Genomic DNA, 22217 nt, shown 5'->3' on the forward strand with positions numbered 1-22217 from the left:
ACATAAATGCTATATAACTGTTAACAGCTTTTAATTTATTTTTTTTTATGCTGATGATAATGGTGATGCCAGGGCAGCCGTTATACCAGGTCCCAGACCTCTGCCCGGTGATTCTGCAGGAATCACGGACTCGTTTTGTCAAGTTCACTGGGCCCTGCACCTCTTCCTGCCAGCCTCCCGCTCCTCTGGCCAACAGTGCATCCCGGAGCACACATGCCATTCTGTGCAACCAAGCTCTGGGGAGCCCTCCCATTGAAAGAGCAAGGCCTTTTCTTGGAGCAGACGCCAGTAGTAACACTGCAGCCTCCACAGAGGACTGAAATGACACCCAAGTCTCTTGCCCCTAAGGCCTATGGAGGCAGCCTCAATACATGGCTCTGGCCTCACCTCTTACCTCACTCCACTCCAGCCATGTTTCTCTTTTCTCACACATATCAAGCGTGTCCCCACCTCAGCCTCTTTGCACATGCTGTTTTCTCTGCCTGGAACACCCTGCCCCCATTTTGCACATGGCTAGCTCCTTCCCCACCTTCTTTTCTCAGCTCTAAAGTCACCTCCTCAGGGAAGCCTTTCGTGATGACTCTAAAGCACTCTCTCCTTCAACTCATTTCTGTTGTTTCACTTCACCCAGTTTCATTTTTTTTAACGGTTATCACTATCTAGATTTACCTTATTATTCATTTTGTTTATTGTAAGTTGTCTGACTCCCTTTACACCCCTCCTTACACACACTAGGAAGGAAGCTTATGAAAGCAGGGCAGCTTTGTCTTTTTTTCTCTCCCTATCTCCCCAGCACCTGGCACAAAGTAGGCACTCAGCATATATAGATATTTGTTGAACGGACAAACGAATTAATGAATGGGGTAAGTGGCCTCTGTCACTTGGCAGTGCTGGCTCCGTGCCTGTCGCCTGCCTCCCCCTCCCTAACTTGGACCCCTTCCACAGCCGTCTTGCTGACCGTGTGCTGCCTGCGGAGGAAGAAGAAGACAGCCAACCCGGAGAACAACCTGAGCTACTGGAACAATGCCATCACCATGGACTACTTCAACAAGCATGCAGTGGAGTTACCCAGGGAGATCCAGTCCCTTGAAACCTCTGAGGTAATGAGCCCAAAACCAGGGGGTGCCCCCTGGAAGTGCTGGCCCCGCGGCCCCGGAAAAGTGCCGGCTCCAAAGAGAGGCACGGGGCATCTGCTCATTTCTTAGCTCCTTACCCCTCACAGTGTGGGCCACGGACCAGCAGCAGTAGCACAAGGAGGCTGCAGACCCCGCCCAGCCCTGCTGAATCAGGGTCTCCAGTTTAGCAAGAAGCCCCAGGGGCTTCATGCACATGTGAAAGGTTTGGAAACACTGTTCTTGAGACATTGGGTTTCTGAGAACAAGTCAGCAAATATTCATTGAGGACCCGTTTTGTGACAGACACTCTCTGGGGCCTGTGAAGATGAGAGCTTGCTCTCAACGGGCCCAGGTTCCAAGATGTGGTTTCGGTACGGACCCCACGCATCATTTAAAACCAAAACAAATGAGGGGAGATGCAAGAAGAGTCACAGAGAGCTGTGGTAACCAGGAGAGGAAAGCCTTCGCAGTGGAGATGCTAGGAAGAATGCGTGGATTTCGACTGGTATTCCAGTAAGACGTGGTCTGAGGAGAGGTGGAGATGTGTGTGAGGTGTGGCACTGAAGGAAGTGTTTGCCTGGAACACCTGGCTGGCCCGTGAGACAGCTGGGCTTTGGCTTCAGAGTCTGTGCCCTGAAGGTGGGCAGAGGCCAGGGTGCGACAGGAAAGGTAGATGGATTCGGCATGCCCTGGAATGGGGTTGAACGGACTTTAGTCTCGGGCAGCAGAGGGTCACTGAAAGTGTTGAGTTTTGTGTAACCTAGTTTCAGAAAGATGGTGCCGATGGCCTGGTGATGACACTCTATACGTGATCAATGAATGGAAGGGAAGGAAAGGAAGGGTGATGTAATGGATGGGTGAGTGGACGGGAGGACAGGCAGAAAGACAGACTAGAAACAAGGAGGTCAACTAGGATGCACTTGACAGGGCCCTGGAGAAAGATGGCGGACATGCAGGGAAAGGCAGTGACAGCCGAGAAGACTTGTTCTGGAGGAACACGCCCCTCTACTCCCACGGGCCCCGCCCACAGCAGCCAGGGTGAGCTTTGATAGACATAAATGTGGTCACATCACTCCCGTCACTCAGAAGGCTTCAGTAGCTTCCTGTTGCTCCGAAGGTAATGTTCAGAGTTTTCTGCAGGGCCTGCGAGGTGGGCCTGGCTCCAGCTCCTTCCCCGCCTCCCATCATGCCCCGCTCCTCCCATTTGCTAAGCTCTGGACACACTGGGTTTCTTCTCATCCTTTACCAAGTTATCTCACTGCAGGGCTGTGCACGAGCTGCCCCTCTCTCAGAACGTCTTCCGTCCCTCCCTAGCTCCCCCTTCACTTGTCTCCTACCCACCATTCAGGCCCAGTCTCCCATCACTTCCTCAGAGAGGCTTTCCCTCACTTGCCAGGTTGGGTTCAGCTCTCCTATCGCGTGGCCTCAGCTCCTTACGCGTTTCCATCGTGGCACTTATCAAAGTTGTAAGTATGTAGCTGCTGGTCTGATACTAGTTTAATATCTCTCACCCCCGCTAGCCTAACCAGTTGCCTCCACATTGCTAAGCCCAGGGGTCAGTTCTGAGCACTCCTGTTACTCGATCTACCAGCAGCATTTATCAGCACAGTCAGTCACTTCCTCCTCAGATGTTTCTTCACTGGCCTCTGGGGCCCCGTCCTGTCCTGGTTCTCACCCCCTCCAGCAGCTCCTTCTCAATCTCCATCATTGGTTCCCAGTTCTCTCCTGACCACGGGCACTGGAGTGACCAGTCTCACTCCTCCCACTGCTTCTCTTCTCTTCCTGCTGCGTTCCATGGCTTGATGACTATCTCTGCACTGTTGACGACCAGTTTCTCTCTCCGGCTTTCACACCTCCCCCGAACTCCAGACTCATACACCCAGCTGTACACATTGTCTAATGGGCATCTCAAAGTCAACATGCCCACGACTGAGCTTGACCCCTCCTCCCGACCCAAAAGCTCACCTGCTGCTTTTCGTTATGTAGATGGCACAGCCGGCTGCCTTTTCCTCTGCACACCCCACATCCATTCTGTCGGCAGATCCCATTGGTTCTTCCTACACAGCCGTACTTCTCATCACCTGCACTGCTATCCCCCTCATCCAGGCTGCCCATCGTCGCTCAAATCATGGGTGGCTTCAGTAGCTTCTGAAGATAGGATTTCCCATTGCCGTCTTGCCTACTGCAGTCTGTCCTCCACACAGTAGACAGATGGTCTTTTCCAGGCAGCACCTCATGTCAGCCATGGCTCCCCACCCTCAAATGGCTCTTCTTCACACTTTGAACAAAACCTAGATTCCTCCTACCAGACCCTTCAGGGGCTGGCCTCTGCCCCTCTCCCTGACCCTTCCTGCCAGACTTCCCGTTGATCAAATACTCAAGCCACACCGACCTTTTTGTTCTTCATCACAGTTGGCTTATCTCCACCTTAGAGCTTTGCTCTTGTGCCTGAAACACTCTGCTCCTGGCTACTTCCAGTCCTCACGTCCTTCAGGTCTGTGTTCCACTCTCGCCTCCTCAAGGAGGCCTTCCCTGGCTGCTCTATACAGATTAGAAGCCCCCCTCCAGCCCCAGTTCTTTATTCCCTTCCCTGCTTTATTTTTCTTCAGAGCACGTCTCACCACCTGATACTGCATCACTCTCTCTGTTGACTGGCTTGTTGTCTGTCTGCCCTGCTAGAATGGAAGCTGCCTGCGGGCAGGAGACTGGTTTGTTCTACCTGGAACCGGGCCCAGCCCTGGGTAAATGTTTGTCACATGAATGAACCAAAACTTTTATTCACGATTTACCCATCACCCAGCCCAAAGCCCAATACACAGTGGACACTCAATAAAAAATTTTAACTGCAGGACAAACAGAGAGAAAGGCTTCGTGAAGGTACTGGCCATTAGCATGGTCAGTGTACATTTCAAATAGCGAAAGTGTACCTGAGAACTGTTACAGTGAGTGAAAAATGGGTGACTTGGCAAAGGGGCTGGCCCCACTTTGAGTGTGGGCTGCGAACTCCTGGACTCTAAATTTCTCACATTCTCTTTATAAATCAATAAATGAAAACCAAAGCTGAAGGACAGTGCTTGTGAGCATATCATAGAAAGGGCCAGTTAGTTGTCTGGCCCAGAGTACGAGGGCCACCATGGAACACAAGCCAGAGGCTCCTGGAAGGAGGCCGCCCCCACCAGCCATGAGCTCAGGATCCGGCGGTTACAGCAGAACCAGCAGCACAGAGCTCAGTTTGGCTTCAGAGTGGATTGTATCAGTTTCCCTCCCAGCAGGTCTACTCTCCTCATTGTGCTTTATTTAGAGTAATGCTGCAGTTTGTTCCAACTCTCTGGGCGCACATGTGCACTGCAGACCACCCATAGAGTGATCATATGGTCACAGGGCACATTCCACTGTATTCCACAGCCGCGGGACCTGCACTCACGTGCCAACTTTGGAGGCTGCCAAGTGCTTTGCCTAAGCAGGTTTGTCTGGTGCTCTACTCCCTTTCTGGGTTGATGAAAGCAGCAAGACATAAGTCTGGACCGTGGAGGCAAAATTGTGATGCCCAAAAGGTGCTTGGAAACTTTTCCTGGCTTGCTTTTCTTTTTCCCTCTTCTTTCCTCTCCTCCTCCTTTTTTTCTTCTTTCTTACCTGAGTTGTTTCCTAAATAACTTTTTCTTTTTTATGCAAAGTCCTCACATGGTTCATCCTACGTCAACACAGTGAGAACTAAAATAACAAGCCAGATCTCAGCCTCCAAAGTGCCACCCACAGCTCAACCCAAAAGTCCAGTAGAGAAGGAGGATTTCCGTCCCCTCACTGACACGCCCCGTGTATCTGAATTGCAGAATTGGCCCCATGTCTACCCTTCAGCTGGGCACGCAGTGAATTCCAAAACATTGAAGGATATTCTTGTCTTCTGAGAGAACATTTTTACCAGCATAGGGCCTTTTTCCTTTCTCTCCTCGTTGTCTATAAAGCAGTATGATCTTCTCAAAAATTTCATATGCTTTGCTTAAAAACAAACTTCAGAGAATTCCTTGTGGTTTCTTAAAGACCTCCAAGCAGGTCTGGCTTAAGCCAGTTCTACCTCGGCCTGTGGATGAGCCTTTGCCCTGAAATCGCCTGCAGGTTCTGAGACTCCAGTTGTTTAGATATGGAACAAGCTATGCCTTTTTCTCTCCTACATTGACACCTGAGCCTGAGTCTGAGTACGGCCGGTGAGTGGTCCACCGATGCTTGCAGTGCTCGGTAGTTGAAGCCACAGCCATTGAGATGCTATGAGCCGTGGGTTGCTCATTTCTAGGCTTTTCCACTCCTGGAGCTGTGTAGACCGACTGAATTATTCACTTACCACCTATTGTGCAGTCCCACAGAGATTCAGATCCATTCACCTCAGCACATCTACAAGAAATGGGGCAAGGATTCAGGAGGGGAGGAATTAGCCCTTGAAGGCTCTGACAGGTGGGTCGTGGCAGGAGAGGAAAGAAAGAGGTGGGCAGATGTAGGGTGTGTTCAGGGAGGAAAAGCAGCAAGGTCTCACAGAGGTCTGTGAGAGAGGCAGGAAGCAGAGTCTGGGGCCCAAGTGGACCAGGGTTTGCCCATTCTCGCAGTGAGCCGTGCACTGGGTGTATGGCCAACAGGGACGTTGACAAGGAGAGCAATATCATTTCCAGCAATCTGAGGTGGGGGTGATTCAGGAAGCAGGGAATCTTTTTTAGAAGCTGCTCTAAAAATCTAAAGAAGAGCCGAGCGGGCTCTGTACCTCAGCATTGGCAGTGAGGATGATGAAAAATGTTTACCAAGCAATCTCAGTGAAATTCAATGTCCCCATGGGTACATTTCTTTAAGAATGGCCGCCTCTAGAACCCTCCCTGCTCACACCATCTCCTCCCTGTCTCGCCCCAGGACCAGCTCTCGGAGCCCCGCTCCCCAGCCAATGGCGACTACAGACACACTGGGATGGTCCTGGTTAACCCCTTCTGCCAAGAAACACTGTTTGTGGGACCCGATCAGGTATCAGAGATCTAAGTGCGGCAGCCCTCGCTTTGCCATTCCCTACCTTTCGTCTCTAAATTACAAATATACAAATATATATTACGAATATAATCTTTGTGTAGCCCTGACTTAATGAGAAACATTTTCGGCTTTTTTTTTTCCCTAAGAATTGTCAACATCTTTTTTATAAGTGTGGTTTAAAAACAAAAACTTTACAGAACGATCCGTGGCTTTATAAAATAAAGGTGTTTCTAAGCAAAGCCGTTGCATTGATTGCTTCTCTTAATCACTGTCCTTGAGCACTTGTGGGTCTCAGCCGCCCTCGGCAGGTCAGGGAAGAGACTGACTGTGGAAGCGGAGAGTTCAATGGTCATGAGCCTGGCCCTTCGCGTGCTTCTTAAAGCTCTGGTTCCTCTTGATTCCATCTGACCCCCTGCCTTCCCCCTCCTATGCACACCCGTGAAGGGCCACCTGGGGGGAAGAGGTGACAGACTCATGCACTAAAGCAGGACAGGGGACATGTCATCACCGCAGCGGATGAGTGCCCTGGAGCCTCACCATGGCACCACTGGCTGTGAAGCGCGAGGCCAGCCGAGCAGACGCAGGCAGGGGCAGCAGCCCTCCGGGATCCTCGGAGTCCATCAGGCATCCTAAGGCCACAGCCCTGTACCATCACACGACAGGGACCTTCCGCTGTGCTGACAGGACTGCCTTTCCCTCGTGAAAAACGGCTCCCCTCTGAGCACATGCCTGCATCCTCTCCAACACCCACATCTGCAGTCAACGCTCGTCTCGTGCCTTTGTCTGGAGAGGGTTTAGATGCGGATCCCAGCCTGGAGCTTGAGAATGCTTGTCCTTCTTTAAGGGTCACATGCGTATTGAGATTCAGCTTCGTTTTCTCAAGAGGCCATCGGACTATGCCCTCGAGGAGCACGTTTCTGTAAGAAGCCTTGAAGTGTAGAGCTGTCATTTCCTAAGTCGTCGTCCTGTCATCTTAAAAAAACGAGATTTCCAACGTGATCGTTTGGGAGAGGAATCATTACATCACTCCCTCCTTGGCCTTGCAGACCCATGTGGGGGTCATCTGATGGACTCGCCACCCAGCTTTCACTTCCAGTCCTCCTGTACTGCTCCCGACGGTGGGCAGCTTCCTACACCCACACTGCATCCAGCTTGGCCAACGGTCAGACCCTCAGAAATGAGAGAGGGCCTTCCAGAAATGTCTGTTTCTCCATTTTTTTTCCTAGTAGATAGTGGCTGGGACAAAAGATAACTGCTTTGACACTTCCTTTCTCTAAAAGAAAAATAGTTTGATAGTATATTTTGAATATAGATGTTCTTATAGTCAGATTGGGAATTGAATTTGAATGTTGATTCATACGTTTGTGTTGTTGCTGTGGTCTTTTATCATGACTTTTCCTTTCTCCCTACATTTTCCTTTTTAAAAAAAAAAAGATGGCCTTCAAAAATGTGTGCTCTCAATGCTGTATGACCGTACTTAACATGAGTTCAGTGGTTGTCTCTCTTCCAAGACTTTTCAACCCACAAAGAAGCAGGTTCAATGTTGTTCTGAAATTAATTTTCTAGTGTGCTGTTGTCTGACCTTTTAACCTGATCATAATATTTCTGTTAGCTGCTGCATTTACTGTATTAATATGTGTGTGTCTATATAGAAAGCTGTTTGTAAAGTAAAATTTATATATAATATATGTAATCAAAGATACATATGTTATATATACATATGTGGATGTATGACTTATTTTTCCTTATAGACAGAATTCAGCTACTATGTATATATAAATAAACTTATTTTATTAGCCAGAGGACTAAGTTGCTAAGACATTTTGTATTCTTCTCATTTTAAAATAGCTTTTAAGTCTTCCTTTAGTACTAATACCACCTAACATCCATCTGTATTGTTTAATCTATTTTAACAGTAAATTGGGTTTTATAAAAATGATGAGCTAATAGGATTAGCAATTTATTATTTGATAAGCTAAAACCTTTAAAACATGTTTGTGATTTCTCCAAATGAGAATCATCTCGCTTCAGGTCTTCGGAGACACTGGTATCAATTAGGGTACATCCCCTTCTTATCCTCCCCCACCCCAAAGCTCGGGTCTTTATTGGAAATATCTTTGGGTCAGAGAAATCTGAAGTTAACCCGGCCACTGAGTGTTACCATTCTGTACTAAATAATAGTACCTAAACCTTTGCAAACAACTTAGATGCTTGAACCCTTCATTTAGCCTTGGACGATACATCCTGCAATTCACGAGAGTGCAGCTCCTCGGGACTCAGTATTAGGTGGTTGTTATAACACAGTCTCATGGGCACCCTGGTCCCTTCAGGGGGCACCAGAGGTGGTGTTCACAGTAAGAATACCACATCTAAATAAACAAGGGACACAGCCGGCCTTTACTTGAGCAAGATAGTTCCTTAATCTTTTACTCATTTAACCAACATTGATATTTATAAAGTACCTTCTGTGTCATCTCAAAAAGACAAACTAGAAGAAGAAGGAAGAAGAGCCATGGTGTCCTAATCAACAAGGAAGAGCACATAGAATATTCCAGTAGGCGACCAGGGTGCTTACCTCTTCCTGTGTCGCCTTGGGTAAGTACCCTGCGCTCTGGGTGGTAGGAGACAGAGGTTGTCCTACATGAGTCACTGGACCAGGAGTCAGAAGAGGCCTCATCCAAGCTCTGCTACTTTCTGAACATGGAACGTTGGGCAAGTCATAGCCAGTCACAGGACATGGGATGACATTTCTGGAGTTGTGCGGTATGCAGCCCAAATGACAGTACATGTCAACCCTGTACCTAAGGGTGGAAGTGAGAACCCAGTGAAAGAAAACCTGGAAGTCATACACAGCCCTGGAAAGGATTCAACACACTGATGCCCTCCCCTTCTCACTGGAGGTGGATTTCCACATTGCAGGATCTGGGATAATACCCAGTCCCTGGGTTTTGGTTACTTGATTTCTCTAGGGTAAGCCTCAAGTGCAGTGGTTTTTAGGTCCATCTTGTCATCCCTGGGGCTGAAGAAGTGACTGGGGTGGGACCATGACAACACACCTTAGTGGGTTCTGAAGATAGGAATTAAAAACAACAGTGTTATCGATTCCCAACTGGGAGTACCCATAAAGAGCTTACTGGAAAACCTTCTCTTTTTGTTACTTAATAGTTTTCTGGCAGATGGAGAAACAGATGTATAGGAAACGGCTAGAGCATAATAGGTGCCCAACAGATATGGGACCTACATTTGCCCAATGTCCCTTGTCTAATGCATTAATGAGTTAAGAGCCCAGGCCAGTGAGTAGGAAGGACGGTTCAGAGAGGTGCAACCATGTGGCCAAAATCTGGCAGCTGATGAAAGCAGTTTTTGAGGGAAGAAAGATGCTAAGAAGGGACATGAAGCTGCTCCCAGGACTGAGGGAGGGTAAAGGAAGCAAGAGGCTTGGTTTGTTCCTCTTGAGACTCTGGGGCTGCCTCCTGCCATGGCTGGCTCACGTCTGTTTCCATCCTCTATTACCTGTCTAGACATGTGTGCACATTCACACACACCACATGTAGAAGGATGTAGAAAGCCCTAAGATTGGCCCGGGAATACCTGGATTGATTGAGTCCTGGCTCAGCCATCCACTACACTTGTAATCTGAACCTCAGTTTATTCCTCTGTGCAATGGGGGTGCTTGATACTTGCCTTGCCCTCTCTTAGAACAAGTGATACTTGTTCACTTACCTCTCTTAGGTAGTGAAATACACAAATCCAGATGAGCCACCCCTACAGCCTGCACTGATTCAGCCTCCCCCACCCCCAGCAGAAAAATCTGGGTGGTCAGGCACATGACCCTGCAGAGAATACACGAGGCCCTCTCTGCACGCAGCCCTGGACAGGGCTGGTTCTCTTTCAGCTCAGTGAATGATGGAAACTCATGGAAAAACAGCAGACAAAGCAGCCCTGGGGAGAGGGGAGCTTCCAGAGAGGCCTGTGACTGGGCCACAGGGACACTGGGGCTGGAAAGCAAAAGCCACTGGACTCTGTAAACCCACTAGGCACAGCAGAGGCAGAAGGGGTGATGAGCTCAAGGAGAGTGGTGGTGGGTGCGCCCACCGGTGCCAGCTCCAGCATGTCCCTGCAGAGGCGCAGGGCATCCTTCAAGGGAATACAGTCACCGTCTTCCCTGGATAGCCCCCCGGGCTCCAGGACCAATGCCATGGGTGGGCTTGTCCGAGCACCCAGGGTCTATGTAGGAATGGCGCCCAGTGGGTACCCAGGTGGACTGGGTGCCCGCGTGACCCGCCGAGCCCTGGGCATCAGCAGTTTCTTCCTGCAGGGGCTGCAGAGCTCCAGCCTGGCCACAGCGCCTGCTCCAGTCCCGGAGAGGGACCCCAGTGCCATTGAAGACCTGGGGGGCTGCCTGGTGGAATACATGGCCAAGGTGCATGCCCTTGAGCAAGTCAGCCAGGAGCTGGAGGCACAACTGCGGACGCACCTGGAGAGCAGGGCCGAGCGCTCGGAGGGCTGGGGAGCGCTCAGGGCCTCCTGGGCCAGCAGCTGCCAGCAGGTGAGTGCCAGTGCCCGTGCCCAAGGGCTTTGCAGAGGCTCCGGGAGGGGATGCCGACTGCTGCCTTTTGCTCCATCTCTGGGAGGTCATTATCAGAGAACAAGCAGGCTGAGGCCGGTGGCAAGGGGCAAGTGGTCTGAGGCCAAAGAAACTGACCATAACCTCCTCCACTTCCATGCCAAAAATACTAATGGCAATAATAACGGCAATAAGTGCGGTGTCCTAGGGGCCCGCCCCACACGAGTCCCTCTGCGAGCACTGTCTCCTTTGATGTTCACAGCAGTGCTATGCGGTGGCTCATTCACTGATGGCGCTTTTCAGATTAGAAAACGGGGGCCCAAAAAAAAAAGGTTCTTTGGCCAAGATCGTGCAGCTAGTAGGGTAATGGAGCTGAGATTTGAACCTGAATTTTTCTGCCTCCAAAGCTTGCTTTGGTCCCATTACCTCGGGCTGCCTCTGTTACTTTTGCGTTAAGAAAGGGTTTTTACAGCCGCCATCGAATGGAATACCATCACGTGGGTGTAGCATTAAAAATAATGAATACGTGGAGCTGTGTTCCTATATCTATAACTGCACTGTCCAATAGAAATAGATAATTTACAAGTTTCTATTACCCACAGTAAAAAAAAAGAAGTAAAAAGAAACAGGTGACATTATATCTTATTTAACTCAATGTATTTTAAATGTTATTTCAACATGTAATCAATATAAAAAATATTAATGAAATAATTTACCTTCTGATGGAATTTGCTGCAATGATAGAAATGTCTAATAGCCACACTGTCCGGTGTGGCTGCCACTAGCCTCCGATGGCTACTGGGCACTTGAAATGTGAGTAATGAGACTGAGGAATTGAAATGTTTATCGTATTTCATTTTTGTTATATGTGGCTATATTATTAGATAGGGCAGGACACAGAGATTTCATCTTTTCCTCTTAGTCAGGAGCTGCTCTCCAGGGTGATTTCTGCAGAGTGAGTGCCCAGCTCATCCATCATATCTGGTCTGCAGGCTGTGGGTCTAACGCTGGGACTCCAGCCAGCATTGCACAACTCATCTGTCTCTTTGTGGGTGGCTGCCTTCTCTTCTCCCTGCCTCCACCAAATGCTGCCCTTGGGATCCCTTGGAGCTAAATCAGCCTCTCAGCCAGCCAGGAACTGCCAGCTCAGACCCCTTGCTCCCTGGGTCCCAGCATGCAGCCCCCCGAGATGAGGTCACAAACCTTCATTTGTGAGAGGTTGGGTGATGCTGAGCAGACACACTAAAGGGCTCCCCATTTGCCCCTCCTGCCTTTTATTTCATCCCAGAATGCTTCTCCTTCACTGTCAGTCAGTGACTGACTGACAACACAGTACACACAACACACAACACTGTCCTCTCTGCTTTGCCCTGGAGCTGGCATCCAGCTGGGCTGTGAGGGAGATCCATCTCAGAGCACGCCCGGGGCCTTAAAGTCTTCAAATCTCAGGTAGCTGTTCCTCCAAGATTCACCCCAACAGTCCTGATTCCAAATATTTGTGTCCTATAAAACACCAGAATGTCCCTAGATATGCCAATATCTCAGCATCTACAGGATAATTTCTTGCACTCAATGTCACACAGACTTTTCATAAGACAGGCGTCCCAATTTCTAGGTCAAAGAGTATGGCCAAGAAATGAGTCCATATGCAACAGACACTGACTTGGTCTGACTCCAGCTAGCCACAGGAGCTTGGACAATTTACCCAACTTCTCTGATCCTCAGTTTCTTTAACGGTGAAATGGGAGTAACAATGCCGTGGATATTCCCGCAGATCCGTAGATAATAAGTTGCATGGTTGCTGTCTGCAGGTAGACTACAGACCAGAACACTATACAGGGAAACCAGTGCAGCCACAGTGCACTGTTTCAATACTCTTCAGGGTCCCCTGTTCTCCATGCGTTGGGGTGGCCCGTCTATGGGAAAGGAGGTGCCTCGTTCACTTCCCTCCCGTTGGCCAGGACATAGCACATCAGTCCAGCGGTTGGGAGGAGGGGTAACCCAGAAGCTGGTGGACCACACAGTGCCCCAAAGGGTGTGGCAGGGCCCCCAGGCACCTATGAGGGTTTGCACTCGCCCCTTGAGAATCCCTGCGCCTGACAGAGTACGAGATTAAATAACAAAATTACCATGACAGGACTAGAGAAAAACCATGGAAGATGGGATAAAAGCTTTTAAAGGCTCTTTTGTTCTCTGCTTTTTGCACAAGGTGCTCTGCCTTTTTATTTTACACTGGGACCTACAAATAATATAGCCAGTCCTGGGGAGGGCTAATGCATGTGAAGCTCCTTTTCCATTGCAAACGTCTCCCTCCTCTGTGTTAGAACCTCTCAGCCATTTCTCCTGCTAAGCAGTGAACAGAGACAGGAAAATTCCCAGGTGGTGACCACGGAGGGCCCAGCACCTCCCCGTCGCCCAGACAGAGATGGCCCGTCCCCTCTCCAGCTCTGCTGAGTGCTCCTGACTTGTCTTGCCACGTGAATGATGCAGATAGTAACTTCTGGTGACAGCAGGCCCTTTCATCCTCAAACAGGCCAAACACAAGACTGAAATTAGACAGCTTCTTACTTCAGAACTGCAGATAGAAAGAAGTGGGGACAAAGGAGGTAGAGTACAGAGGCTGCATCTCACAGCTGTGAGCAGACGCCGGGACCAGCACATGCCGCCTGGGGAAGAAAGGGGACCGTGGAGGCTTAGCTTTCCACCGAAATCAGTGGCCTCTATGGGAGAAAACAGCAGCTGACACCTTTGACAGCAAAGGCTGTCAGCTGGAGGAAAGGAGAACTCAAAATTACTGAAAGGCAAGAGGATTAGAATTTTAAAAGGGCCTGATTTAAAATGAGACTGCCGCTTACAGTCCCTTTTCTGTCCATACTCTGGGGACCTGCCTATTGAGGGAAACAGCTGGAAATAAGCAATCTAGATTAGGGCCAGGTTTCTCTCCCCTTAGGACCTATGGTCCTAGCAGAATTTTTCATTTTTGTTTTTAAAGAAATAAGAACTAATCCCTCCCCACTAAATAAAAAGAAAGGCAACAGGGTCGTTGTTCACATTTCACAACCTAGTGTCCCTGAAAGGAGTGGGGATGGGAGGGGGGGGTCAAACTGGGGGAGAAAGAACCATGAGCTATTTTAGAATCTGCAAAAGCCTGAGTACATTTATCCAAGATAAAACCACTCCATCTATGTTTTAAGAAATACAATTCATTTGGTCAGAGCAGGCCAGTGAGGTAGTCACTCTGTTAGGCAAGCTATAAGGTACACTAAAGTATCATTAGACATGTAACTATGCAGAGAAAATATGTTCAGGAGAATTCCTTTTAGGGAGGCTGATACTGTGTTTCCCCAAAAATAAGACCTAGCTGGACAATCAGCTCTAATGCGTCTTTTGGAGCAAAAATTAATATAAGACCCAGTCTTATTTTACTATAATATAAGACCCGATCTTATACAATAGAATATAAGACCGGGTCTTATATTAATTTTTGCTCCAAAAGACGCATTAGAGCTGATTGTCCAACTAGATCTTATTTTCAGGGAAACAGCGTATATAAGACTAGAAGAGATATTTTGATGGAGCAGGGAGGGGAAGGAGGCGTAAGTCTTCTCCCAAGGGTTATGGTCAAGTAATATAGGTGGTCAATAAACTGCTTTCTAAGAAGGGTGGTTTCTGATTTCCTGGGGGCTCTTGTTTTACTACATAGAGTATCTGGGAAAGAGCAGAATTGCTAAAGAACATAGGGGAGAGACTGAACCCTGTCACTTGGGCCTCTTTCTGTGCCCTTGCAAAACACTGAGCTCAGCCACTCTTAAATCTCAAGATTTCTTAAAGTGTGTGGTCCATGTTGAAGAATGGAGGACAGAGGAGTCTAGATGACGAAAAATGCGGGGGGGTGTTGCAAAGACAGGAGGGTTTCTTTGCTTTGTTTTGTTTTGTTTAGTTTCAGGTGTACAAAACAACGTAATAGTTAGACATTTCACCCCTCACAAAGTGATAACCCCCCTCCCCCAATCTATTGCCCCTCTGACATTGTATATATCTATTATAATTCCATTGACTCTATTCCCTATGCTGTACTCCATATCCCATGACTATATACATTAAATTATAGTTGACATACAATGTTATTCAGCTTCAGCTTCAGGTGTACAGTGCAGTGGTCAGGCATCTACACCGTCCATGAAGTGGTCTCCCTAAAAAGACATGTGCTCATCTGACACTCTACAAGATCTTTACAACATTATTGATTATAGTCCCCAAACTGTCTTTCATATCCCCATGGCAATACTGTAGTTGAAATTTATGCAAAGACAGGAGATTTTGAAGCCAGAGAGCCCTGAGGTCAAACTCAGGCCCTGTGTGACCTTGAGTTCTTCGTTGATCTCTCTACATCTCCATTTCTCATCTATATAATGAGGATGTTTGGAGACTTTCTTGACATGATAAAATATCTCAAAGGAGAAAACACTAGTATTCTTCCTACAGAAATTAAAAAGAAAAGGATGTCCACCATTTCTACTACTATGTAACATTGGTCAGACACAATATTCAATGTGATTAGACAACAGAAAGCAACTGGAGGTGTTAAGAAATGGAAAGAGGGAAAATGTTGGTCTTTCTGGAAGGCTCAAGAGGATCCACATGAAAACTGTACAACAAACAATGAGGTAATTTTAGTAAAGTAGCAGGTTATAAAGTAACATTACCATATATATAAATAGCATACATACAAACAACAAAAAAGATATAAGGGAAGAGAAAATCTCATTTATAATAGCAAAAAATGAAATGCCTCTTAATAAACTTAACAAGAAATGTCCAAAATCTCTATGAGAAACAATAAAAACCCTCCTTAAAAGACGCAAATGCAAAAAAATATCACGTCCTTGAATATAAGGACTCAATAGCATAAAGATGTCAGTTCTAAATTAATTTATAAACTTAATGTAATCTAATTTTTGAAATACCAAGTTTTTTAGAACTGGATGGGTTTATTATAAATTTTATTTGTAGGAACAAAAAGGCAAGAATACCCAAAAAGAAAAACTGGGGGGGAACGGGGGAGGGGAGAAAAGCAAGGGAAGCAGCAGCTTTCCCAGACACTAAAACATACTAGCAAGTCTCGATCATTAAAGCTGTTTCATATTGGCATATAAAAGATGGGAACACCAATGGAACAGAACAGAAAATTCAAAAGTAGGCCGTACTATATGCGGAAATTTAGTATTGCTAAAGGCAGCATTTGAAAACCAATGGAGGAAAGAATGGACTTCTTAATAAATGGTATTCAGACAAATGGACAGTCAGAAGGAAAATAATAAAATTGGATCCATCCCTTACTGTACCCTGGGATCAATTCCAAATGTATCATATATTCAAATATTAAAAAGGAAACCATATCAGAAGAAAGCACAGATGAATTTCTTTATAGCCTTGGTGTGGGAAATTTTTCCTTGATATAATTTAAAATCTAAAATCAATAAAAGAAAAAAATTGATAAATTTGATTACCAGAAATTTTTAAATTTTGCAGTTTTGCATTGCAGAATAATGCCATAAGCAAATATAAATGACAACCTAGAAAAAAAAAAAAAAGCATTTGCAGCTTAGAATATAAAAGGCTAATATCCCTATTCTATAAACAGCATTTAAAATTTGAGGTTTAAAAAATAGCCAGTAACACTCTTATTTTTATATAGACTAGAAATATGAATGGACAGTTGACATAAAAAATAAATGAAAATGGTTTTTAGCCATATAAAAGGATGCTCAACTTCACTCATAATAAGAGAAATTTAAAAAAAAAAAAAAAAAAAAACTACCTTAGGTACCATTTTCAACTATCAGATTGGCAAAACTCCTAAAGTATGTCAATCTATTTTGTTGATGAAGCTCTAGGAAAACAGACAAATTCATACAGTTCTGATGGGAGTAGAAAATGTTACAACCTTTTTGGAGTAAAATTTGGCAAAATCTAGACAAATTATACATGCATTTATGTATATGAAATTTGATCCAGCAATCCCGCTTCCAGGAATCTCTCCCAACAACACATTGAGAAAAAAAATGAATGAGTAGTATGCATAAAGCTGTTTATTTCAATCTTAAAAAAAAGAAGAAATAATAGAAAAAGACTGGAAACAACCCAAATACCTACAATCTGGGACTAGTTGAATAAGCAATGATACATTTACAGAAGAAATGAAGAATAGCTCTATATGGAGAGAATGTGACTGTCCTTCTACCCGTTTATCTAAAATAAAGGGAGGGATATGAACATAAACATACACATTTGCTCGTAATTAAAAAAAATAGAATGAAAAAATAAACCACAGTGTTTTTAAATGATCACTTGTAGGAGAAGAGAGGGAATAGGGTAGAGAGAAAAGTAAGACACTAGAATGTTTAAAATTTATCTTGTGATGTGAAGATGATTTTGGAACCATGCAACTATTTTATAGGATTACAAAACAAATTTTATCCTAAAAATCAAAAGGAAAAAGGAAACAAATGAATCCAACTATGTATCAAATTAATAGCATAATCACAGAGAGAAGAACTACTCCAAGTGACCTTTTAAACCACAGTAATTTGACTGCATATCCTTGTGGAGATACAGAGGAGTACTGCAAAATGAATCTTAAATAAGTTTTAGTAATCACCTTGTTGGTGGTAGTGTTGGTATTGTCATTCTGACACTGGGTGTGTGTGTGTGTGTGTGTGTGTGTGTGTGTGTGTGTGTGTGTCCTGGGATAAAGCAAGAGTGTGTCATTGAGAACTGAGATTTAGTATAGGTGAAAGGAGATGCATTGTTTAAGTCTGATAAAGTTTAGTGACAATTCTTTTCTAAATCTGAATTGGAATTATCGATATAAACTCATGATGTGTGTGATCAAAAAATAAATATATAGCTCTGGGTAGTGAAAAGACCTAGAAATAATAGCCAACCCGGTGACAATGGGCATTTTTGGCCCAGATTTGTTTTCTACCTTCTTTCACTAAAAGAAACAGAGGCTCCTAAGAGAAATGCTAAATTCAGGCTTGGGGGCAGGAAATGGACAAGATGAGTCTGAAATATCTTGCCATACCAAAACTAAGGAAGTTATAAAGAACTAGAGTCATGACAAAACACGTAGGAGCCGATTTGAATGAGATCCCACTAACCAAAGATGGTTAAGTATCAGTAAGAATAGTAACTGCAACGGATTGAAACACACCAAATATGCTTACATCTATGAGTTCAGTATAATGCAAAGAAAAAAAATCCCTATTTAGTTACCTTTGGAGTCTGCTGGGTAACCAACTCATTATTTTGAAAACTGATAAATAATGAGAGAGAAACAGGCATTTTGTTCTGCTTTTCCTATAACACCTGTACGTACATCATAGTAAGAAAGGAAAGTGTCTTTTATAGATATATTCCAGCTAAAAATATATAATAATATAATTATTATTAATTTTATTTATATTTATAATTGATATTAATTATTAAATAAAATATCACCATCTTGCAACCATAATAAAATAATCGACCTAGGTAATAATGATCATCAAATGGCCACTAATATCACAAAAACAGAGACCAGCGGGCATTATGCACCTGCTTGTGAAATACATGACACTACCTATGAAGTAGTCTTTAAAAAAAAAAAAAAACTGAATGCGATTAAATCTCAAGATAAAAGTACTTATTTCCAGGAAATACTGAGGTCAGTTGAGCACATTAATTGACAACACAGGGATGAAATCAGCAAAATCCGGACTGCGGGGAAACTAGGGGACTAAAAAGACCCAATTTTGTCAACAAGCAAAAATTACAAAGGAAAAAAGAGAGGCGGAAACCTGTAAATTGAAAGGGGTTAAATTGACACATTGACCCTTTAAAATGGACTTTATTTGAACCATTATTCAAACAAACTGTTAAAAAATAGGTTAGACACTTAAGAAAAGATGAACTGGTTATTTGATGATATCGAGGAATTGTTACTAATTTTTAGATGTAGTAATGGTGGTGAAGTTATGTGTTTTTGTAAAGCATCTTTATAACTTAGCAGTGTCTACTGAAATGTTTAAAAAAGAAGTAATATGATATCTGGGATTTGTTCAAAATAATTTGAGCAGAGTTGAAAATTGAGGAGATATAGGTGAGGGTATATGGGAGTCCCTTATACCATTCTCTCTTTTGGTATATGTTTCAAATTTTCCTAACAAAAACAAAGATAGAATATCTACCTCACAAGGCAGTTCCATTAGTTACGTACGATGAAATCATGTATGTAAATTGCTGGGTGCATAACCAATGCCCAATTAAAGTTTGTGGAATAAACTTAAAGATTCAGACATTAAATGAGTAGTAACATACACAACAGTGTTTACATACATGCATTCATGAGTTGTTCAACTCACACATGCTACAGGAGTATAGGAAGGGAGTAAGTTGTCGACTAATCCTGAGCAAGGACCAGGAAGTGAAGCCTAAATACGGGACACAAAGAACATGCTAGAAGATGGCCCTTTCGCCCAGGTCCAACATGGACAAAGGTTGGGAATCAAGACCAAGCATGACCATCTGCAAAGCAGTCTGTGCATGGGGCAGACTTCCCAATTGTCAAAGAGAAATTTTGCAATGGACACCTGTTAAAATTGGCAAAACAGATTTTATTCAGGCTACTGCAGTAAGAGAATGAGGCTTCAGTATAGAACTGAGCTCAGCTCCACAGAATCAAAAGGCAGGAGGCTTTTCAAATACTGGGGCGTGGTTAAAAAAAAACACACACAAAAAAATCAACATAGTACTGAAGGAGGTTAAGAGAGGGGGGTGCTTTATGTGATTAGGCCATCTGTGTTTGCTAATTGGTGCTTATCCACAGTTCTCATATCTTTATGACAGGAGTACACAGCAGCTAGACGCCCACCAAAGTCGGCATCATACCCTCCCACAGAAACGGGGAGATAGGGGAGCTATCTCCACAGATGTTTGCATTTCACAGTCAGGGGAGCCCTTGAGAAAACATTCTGGCTTACAAGAGATTTATATCTCAAAGGGGCAGAGAAAGGATTTACAATTCCAAGTCTCCTAAAGCAAAAGGGGAAGTCTACGAAAAGGGAAGTCAAGGGCATCTCGTCAGGTTTGGGCTGCAACGAACAGTCAATTCTTTTGGCAGCTTGAGCTTTTATCAGGCAGGCATTTTCAGGGCCTGGGACTATCCTAGGGACATGATCTGGGGCTGATAGAAGCCACACACTAGAGTTAGTGTGGCGGGCGCTGGACGACATCATTTATGCCAAGACGTTTGAAGTTCTCACCACCAAGTGCCAATCTCTTCCCAGGTCCCTGCCCCTGCTCTGTTCTGAGAGCCTGGCACAGAGTGAGTATGCCACAGCACACCAAAGATGGCCAACACATGGTTGGGCAGAAAGAGCTGAATACAGAACCAGGATCAGGTTTCAAATTGGAACCCTGACTTTCGGGGCAGAGAGCTTTAAAATCCCAAACCAGAAGTGAAATACTGGAAACAACCTGAAGTTCCAATATAGCTAAATAGCGCAGCTGACTTCTTGGCAGCTGCGAGGAGAGAACAAGGAAGCTCGTTATATACTGATGTGGAACTAGCACCAATATTTTGAGTAAAAAGACAGACTGCAAAATCCTGTCTATACAATACTATTTGTGTTTAAAAAAAAAATGTGGGAAGGCAGACTCTGGAAACATTCACAAGGAGTGGTAGCAATGGATGCTTCTAGTGAGAGGGTTAGGTGAGGAGGGATAAGGGTAGGATAGGAGTGGGCTTACTTTTGGGCTGTATACCTTGTTGCACTGTTAGGATGTTTCACCTTTAAAAAAAAATTGAAGTAATAAAACTCATGTCAGCAGCTTATTACTTGTGGGGGAGGGGGACAGGGCAGGCGTTGGGGTTCCAGCCAGGTCCAGGGCAAGTGAAGTCGTCACAGCCTCACAAAAGCAACAAAACCCTTCTGCTGACATGTCTGGTAGGAGAGGAAAAGATGCATCTCAACAGCCTCCTGTCCAAACAAAAACTCCACAAAATTAAACGTCTATATAGAAGAGCAGTTGGAAAGACCTAATGGGTCACACTCTCCAGAAGAACTAAATTAAAGCTTAATCTAGGCAGGGTGCAAGTGCCAGGGACAGATGTGGTGGCTCTTTACGGGGAATTATTGAATGATTGGCTGAACCTAGCAGAACGTTATACAGGTCCCCCCCCACGACCCCCCCCCCCCCCGGCGGGCTCCCCAGAGGGTTTATGCTGATCCACTGAAGTTGAGAACTCAATTTAGGAAAGTAAAACCTAGTTTATCGTCTGTCTGACTGGGGAAAAGCACACAAAAACTCATTTATCTCTGGCTGTAAACGAGCTAGTAGCGTGGACTGTCACGAATGCATTATTCAGCAGAAATGAGACGTGATTTCAGCTGTTATCAGTAGGTAATGAAAAGCAGTGCACAGGGAGTGGAACACCATTATAAAACTGATCTGCTATTAGAAAACGCTTGTAATGTTTACTGATTTATTTCAAGGACCAATGAATAACCATTGAAATAAGTCTTAGGGGAAATACTACAATATGGAGAAAGACATGAATTTAGAAAGGACCCCCGCCCCCTTCAGCAGACCCAGGGCAAAGTTATACAGGAGTTAAAGTGCCGTGCCGGAAGGCTAACTGCCCACACCTGCCGGCACACCGCCAGCACCTGGGCCCTCCCCTCACTCACTCCTCCCGCACTGCTCCCTCTGGCCCAGGCTGCCCAGAGCAGGTCGTCAGGGCACCGTCCCTGCCTGTAATGGTGCCATTTCTTCATTGTCTTCAGTCCCACGCCTCCAGGTAAGAGCCGGTTCCTCAAGGCTGCTCTCAGCCAACTCTGAGAAGGAAGGTTATCTATAAATGAATTTATTATTACGTGGGGTGTGTTTCTTAACTTCCCGGAGCCTCGGTTTGTTTAGCTACATAATGAAGGTCAAAATGGCTTTCTCATGGGTCATGGGTCCTTGTGAGGAGTAAACGAGGCAAGGAAGTGAAGCTCCTGGGGCATCTCGGGAGTTCACTGACTGTGCACCCCTGCCCTTTCCCCTAAGGAACACTGCCTGCGAAGTGCATTGCTCCCAGCAGTATTTCAGACCGCCTGCTGGGGCCTGGGAGCCAGGGACCCCCAGGGTGGAGTCTGCACCCCCAAAGCCAGCCCTGCCCAGCACTAACTCCAGTTAGGCAGCCCTGGGCAGGCTCCTGAATTCCTGGATTGTTTGCCCACATTTCAGCCACCCCCTGGAGGGGCACAAACACTCTGGGGGTTCTACAGGTTCCCCTCCAGTGTCTTCTAACAAAATCATATACTTGGATAAGACTCATAAAGATAAAACTGTCCACACATTCACTGTGAACTGCAGGACTCAGATGTAAGTTTTAACAGGAAATTTCACTCATTGTCTCATTTGATCCTCTCAACAATATCTGTGTCACCCAAGAAAATGGGGTTATGCCCAGTGTATTAGGCCGCTTGGGCTGCCACAACAACGTA

At 45.4% G+C, this 22217-nt stretch overlaps 2 protein-coding genes across 7 annotated transcripts in view; both read left to right on the forward strand.

Annotated features, from left to right (window-relative positions):
- Positions 1 to 7887, forward strand: part of TMEM108 (transmembrane protein 108) — a 471148-nt gene extending 463261 nt beyond the window's left edge. For all 5 annotated transcript variants that reach the window (XM_033132611.1, XM_033132610.1, XM_033132613.1 and 2 more), the window contains 2 exons: positions 946 to 1100; positions 6006 to 7887. In XM_033132611.1, coding sequence (XP_032988502.1) covers positions 946 to 1100; positions 6006 to 6128 — 278 coding nt within the window. In that variant the 3' untranslated portion in view covers positions 6129 to 7887. The remainder of the gene's footprint in view (positions 1 to 945; positions 1101 to 6005) is intronic.
- Positions 7888 to 10107: 2220 nt separating this feature from the next.
- The window catches only part of BFSP2 (beaded filament structural protein 2), a 62511-nt gene continuing 50401 nt past the window's right edge, over positions 10108 to 22217 (forward strand). Inside the window, exon 1 of one of the 2 annotated variants that reach the window (XM_033132620.1) lies at positions 10108 to 10665. In XM_033132620.1, coding sequence (XP_032988511.1) covers positions 10177 to 10665 — 489 coding nt within the window. In that variant the 5' untranslated portion in view covers positions 10108 to 10176. The remainder of the gene's footprint in view (positions 10666 to 22217) is intronic. The other variant, XM_033132621.1, reaches the window with a different exon arrangement.

The sequence above is a fragment of the Rhinolophus ferrumequinum genome, chromosome 17 (assembly GCF_004115265.2).
Source record: "Rhinolophus ferrumequinum isolate MPI-CBG mRhiFer1 chromosome 17, mRhiFer1_v1.p, whole genome shotgun sequence".
In the NCBI taxonomy this organism is placed as follows: domain Eukaryota; kingdom Metazoa; phylum Chordata; class Mammalia; order Chiroptera; family Rhinolophidae; genus Rhinolophus; species Rhinolophus ferrumequinum.